Consider the following 4110-nt stretch of genomic DNA (forward strand, 5'->3'; position numbering starts at 1 on the left):
GAGGCTGTTACTGCAGCCCCTGCGCGGCCGGTGACGGGGCACCCCCCCGACCCCCCCGACCCCCCGCTTTGTTCACAGCCCCGGGACAGGGCAAGTTCGGCTGCGGGTCCGTTAGCCACGGAGGTCACAGCCTAATACTGCCAAAAAGGGGATTTTATAACCCTTTTCTTCTGTCCCTGCGCCCCTGCCGTGTTACGCTTTGTTCTTGTCTCATTTTCTGTGACAGAATAACAGATTTAAGAACTTCTCCACCACACTGGTGCTTTGGAAGTGACTGCAAACCCAAAGGATGTGAGGGAACGTGCAGAGGGACCGGGCGTGACCTCGGCACCGGGGAGGGCTGCGGAGCATCCAGCACTGATGGCAAATGGGGCTCAGCTGAGCGGCCAATTAACCGGGGGGAGGGGCTACAAAAGGCAGCTGGGGGCCAGCAGCAAATTTGGCTGTTTGTCGGGGGTGCTGCAGGGCTGTCCCTCTCTGGGCTCCCGGGCCGAGTTTCTGCTCCGTTTTATCTGCCTGGACGGAGTGAGGCTCAGAGAAGTGCTCCTGATGGGGTAAGCAACCAATTTAAATAATATTTTTGGTTTTTCACAAGGGCTGGGGAAAGGCTGGTGTGAACCAAGGGAGCACCCGAGCAGCTCGGTGTGTGGGGGTGCAGGTGCTGGTGGTGGGCTCTGCAGCAAGGCCTGGCGCTGGAGCCCTCGGGGGGGGGCTGCAGGGGATGGGGCTGTGGGTCAGGGCTCCAGCCACCACATCGGGGGTGGCTTGACCTCAGGGGCTTCCTCCTGCTGTTTCGGGGTGCTGCAGATGTGTATCTCTTGATAAGATAACACTGGGCCTCGCAGGGGAGGGTTAAGCAACACAAGGCTGTGGTCCGTGATGAGAACTAGAGTCTTGTTCTGCTCTGACCCTGGCTCACAGCCCCTCTGCACACCCCAGCTCACCACCTCCGGTGGGTTTCTGCACCAACCCCCCCACCCATAACCTGCTCACACGGCAGAGCCTGCTCCGAGAAACACCCTGTGTCTGCTGGAACCCGAGATAAGGCTTAACGGGTACGGCTGTGTTAGAGCTGTGGTGGTTTAAGTATTTACTGTCAGGGCTTTTAGTGGTGATGGTATGGAATTGTATAAATAGGGAACAATTATGCATTTGAGAAGCTGTTTTGAAGTTATTAGCTTCTTTAACGTATGCATAATCCTCAACACAAGGGAGAACATATGCTTTTTAATAAAAGCATGTTGTCTTACAGTGTTAAAAAGCTAGCTTAAACTATTTGTAAACTCGGGTGGCTTTTAAAAATAGGCTGGAGTGCATAATCACAGAAGTGCAGGAACTGAATATGGGGAAGTGACATGGAGATGACAACATGGAGGTGTTGCAATGAGTAAAATCAGATTGTGACTCTGTAATGCCCTAGTGTAAATGGGGAGGAAAATGCAGGTTTCATCTACGTAAACCTTCTGAAACGGTCTCAGGTTTGGAGTTTGGGGTGCAGCTGAAATACAACAGAGGTACCTGCTCACCCACGAACTCTTGGGACAGCTGCAATGCCCTGACCAGCGTGGGTCCCTCCCACACTTTGGGGGTATGATGGTCTCAAGGGGAAGGTTACTTTTTCTGTTACCTGAAAAGTGGAATTGCTCCCCAATGCCTGGGAGAAACTGTCTGGGATTTGGGTTCTCTTTCTCTTCCTGGTCTCGCACAAGGAAGGCTGTCATGGTGTACTTCCCACCCGTGTGGGTTATGGTGCACGTGAACCAGGAGTCGGAGCTGCTGGCTCTGATGTCTCTGCCAGGCCAGACGACCTGGGTGCCTGCTGTATAGTAAGGGCTGATCCTGCAGTCGAGCATCTCCGTATCCTCATTTGCGTACGGAAGAATATCCCCTGAGGACTCTGTAAGGAAAGACATGTAGGGGCTTGTTTTGATCCCAGTCCATCTACTTCTGAGCAAACCCAGCCCTGTCTGGCCCCGCTCTGCACATGGTCTGTCTCACCATGGATTAACAGCTCCTCCATGAGCTAACCCTGACCCTTCCGTCCCGCTTCTGCAGTGCAGCATCCCCCTGATGTGGTGACAGAGGGTCTGGGGGCTTCCCCTGGAGGAGGAGACAGCCAGTTGCTGTTTTATTCAGTCTGGGGAAAACTGTGTGTCACCTGAAACCAGGCTCTCACCAGGTGATGCTCTTAAGTTCAAGGACAAGTCTTCACAGGAATGAGAAATCCAGCCAGGCACTGAGTTTTGAAATGCTGATTATTATTATTTTTGTATCTTTAGTACCTAAACCACAGTGAATCTTAGGGAAAAAATACTCCAAGAGGCAAATGTCTCTTCTGAATCTGTCAGAGCATCCCTGGCTGGTTTCCCACTGTGGATGCAACTAGTGCCACCTCAGGTCGGGCATCAGTCCCGAGCCCACCCTGGGCCCCGCAGAAAGGGGCTGGGGGCACCTCTGCTCTTCCTTGGTGCTGGGCTGAGGGCGGTGGGCAGCGACCACAGCTCTCACCCCTCTTGTGGGATGCTGTCTGACTTCTCACCCTGAGGAGGAGCAGGACTTGCTCACCTGGCTTCAGCAAATCACTCACCTTGGACAATAAAGGAGGGGATTTTGTCTGGAGGAAGGTTTTCTGGTGGAAGCCTCTGACCATCCCTTGATCCCGTCCCCCTCAGCAGCAGCCGCACGTGGATCCTGACGAGCTCCGTCTCCCTCGACAGGGGGATGGACTTGCTGGTCTCGAACACGCAGGGGAGCTGCCGGCTGCTCCCGAAACCTGGGCCCGATGCTGTGATCCCCCTCAGGGTCCCCACGAGGCCTGAAAGACACGCCATGCACACACAAGCCATTTTTAGAATGTCATGGTTGATCTTGAGATAGTAACAAAACAAAGCTTACTAATAGCAGAAAAACTGTGTGGCCAGTGCCCTACGGGTGTTATGAACCCTTTGGCTCGCAGCAGGCTGGTGATGGTGGGAAACACTTAAAAAAATATTAAACTTAATACTCAAATACTCTCCTTTCATTAAAATGTAACTTGCTCAATGGGTAAAGCATTTTTATGTGGGTGGGGTATCTATTTGTATCTGAAGGAGCTGTGCAGCTGCCAGCACCTCAGCCCTTTGCCCCTGTGGCTCCCAGGAGCTGGGGCAGCAGGAACTGGGGAAGCCCAGCCCTGGCACCCACCTCCTGTGGGGCTGGTGGCCAGCGACAGAGACCGAGGTTGCTGCTTCTCCTCAGTGCAGAACAGCAAAGTAACACCAACCTGCAGAATATCAAACCTGCAGAATACTTCCTGATCACAGAAAACACATTGGCAAAGCCTTGAATCCCATTGCTGTAAGGGCAGTGCTTTTCCATGGAATTCAAGGCTCAATCCAGCCTGGATGGTAATGTTACAGGGACTGTTGGTAAGAACATCGATTTTTAGGTGTTCTTAATTACTCTGAGTTTCTTAGGGGGAGCTGTGTGAAGAAGCAGGAGCAGCAAGGTGTGAATGTTGACTCATTCTGGTCTGCAGCAGGGCTATACACAACCACAGTCATTTTTGCTCAATGAGACTTTCTGAACTGGCAGAAGCAGGAGAGACACTTGGGGACAGGGAACCTGCTGGAGTGAGAAACTGCAGTGTCGTGGCGGGGAGGGGCTGTTAAATCAGCCGGGGGATAGAGGAGAGGGGGTGAAGCTTTAACAGACCAAAGCGAAGCAAAAGACTGGGAAGATGCGCCCATTGTACAGATGTGAAGGCAGCAATGGCGCAGGGCGGGATGTCCCCGGGGGTGCCCACAGCCGCTCCGTGCTGGGGGTGGGCACCGCTGCCCCACGGAGCCCCGGGGCGGTGGGACCTGCTCCTCTGTGCGGGGCAGAGGCGGGACCCGCATTCGCCAAACCCCGCTCCGACGGGGCGCCCCTCGCTTCGCCCAGCGCCGAGGGGGGCCTGCGGGACCCGGCAGCTTCTTCATGAATGGACTTTTGGGTCCGTTTCACGGCTGGAAACGTGGAGGGTTTTTGCGAGTTTTGGGGCTGCTGGAACCCTCCCGGGGCCTTAGTCCCCCCCGCTCCCTCCCCGCGGGAACGCGCCCCGGCCCCCCCGAAAGCCCCGGGGACCCGCCG

At 54.7% G+C, this 4110-nt stretch overlaps 1 protein-coding gene across 1 annotated transcript in view; it reads right to left on the reverse strand.

Annotated features, from left to right (window-relative positions):
- LOC106894782 (tapasin-related protein-like) overlaps positions 1-4110 on the reverse strand; it is a gene marked incomplete at its 3' end in the record, with an annotated part of 21638 nt that overhangs the window by 2170 nt on the left and 15358 nt on the right. Inside the window, exons 2-5 of the mRNA XM_014953728.1 lie at positions 3877-3986; positions 3184-3292; positions 2588-2815; positions 1628-1897 (exon numbers count right to left, since the gene is read on the reverse strand). Coding sequence (XP_014809214.1) covers positions 1628-1897; positions 2588-2815; positions 3184-3292; positions 3877-3986 — 717 coding nt within the window. The remainder of the gene's footprint in view (positions 1-1627; positions 1898-2587; positions 2816-3183; positions 3293-3876; positions 3987-4110) is intronic.

The sequence above is a fragment of the Calidris pugnax genome, unplaced genomic scaffold, assembly GCF_001431845.1.
Source record: "Calidris pugnax isolate Ruff unplaced genomic scaffold, ASM143184v1 scaffold45, whole genome shotgun sequence".
Lineage (NCBI taxonomy): Eukaryota > Metazoa > Chordata > Aves > Charadriiformes > Scolopacidae > Calidris > Calidris pugnax.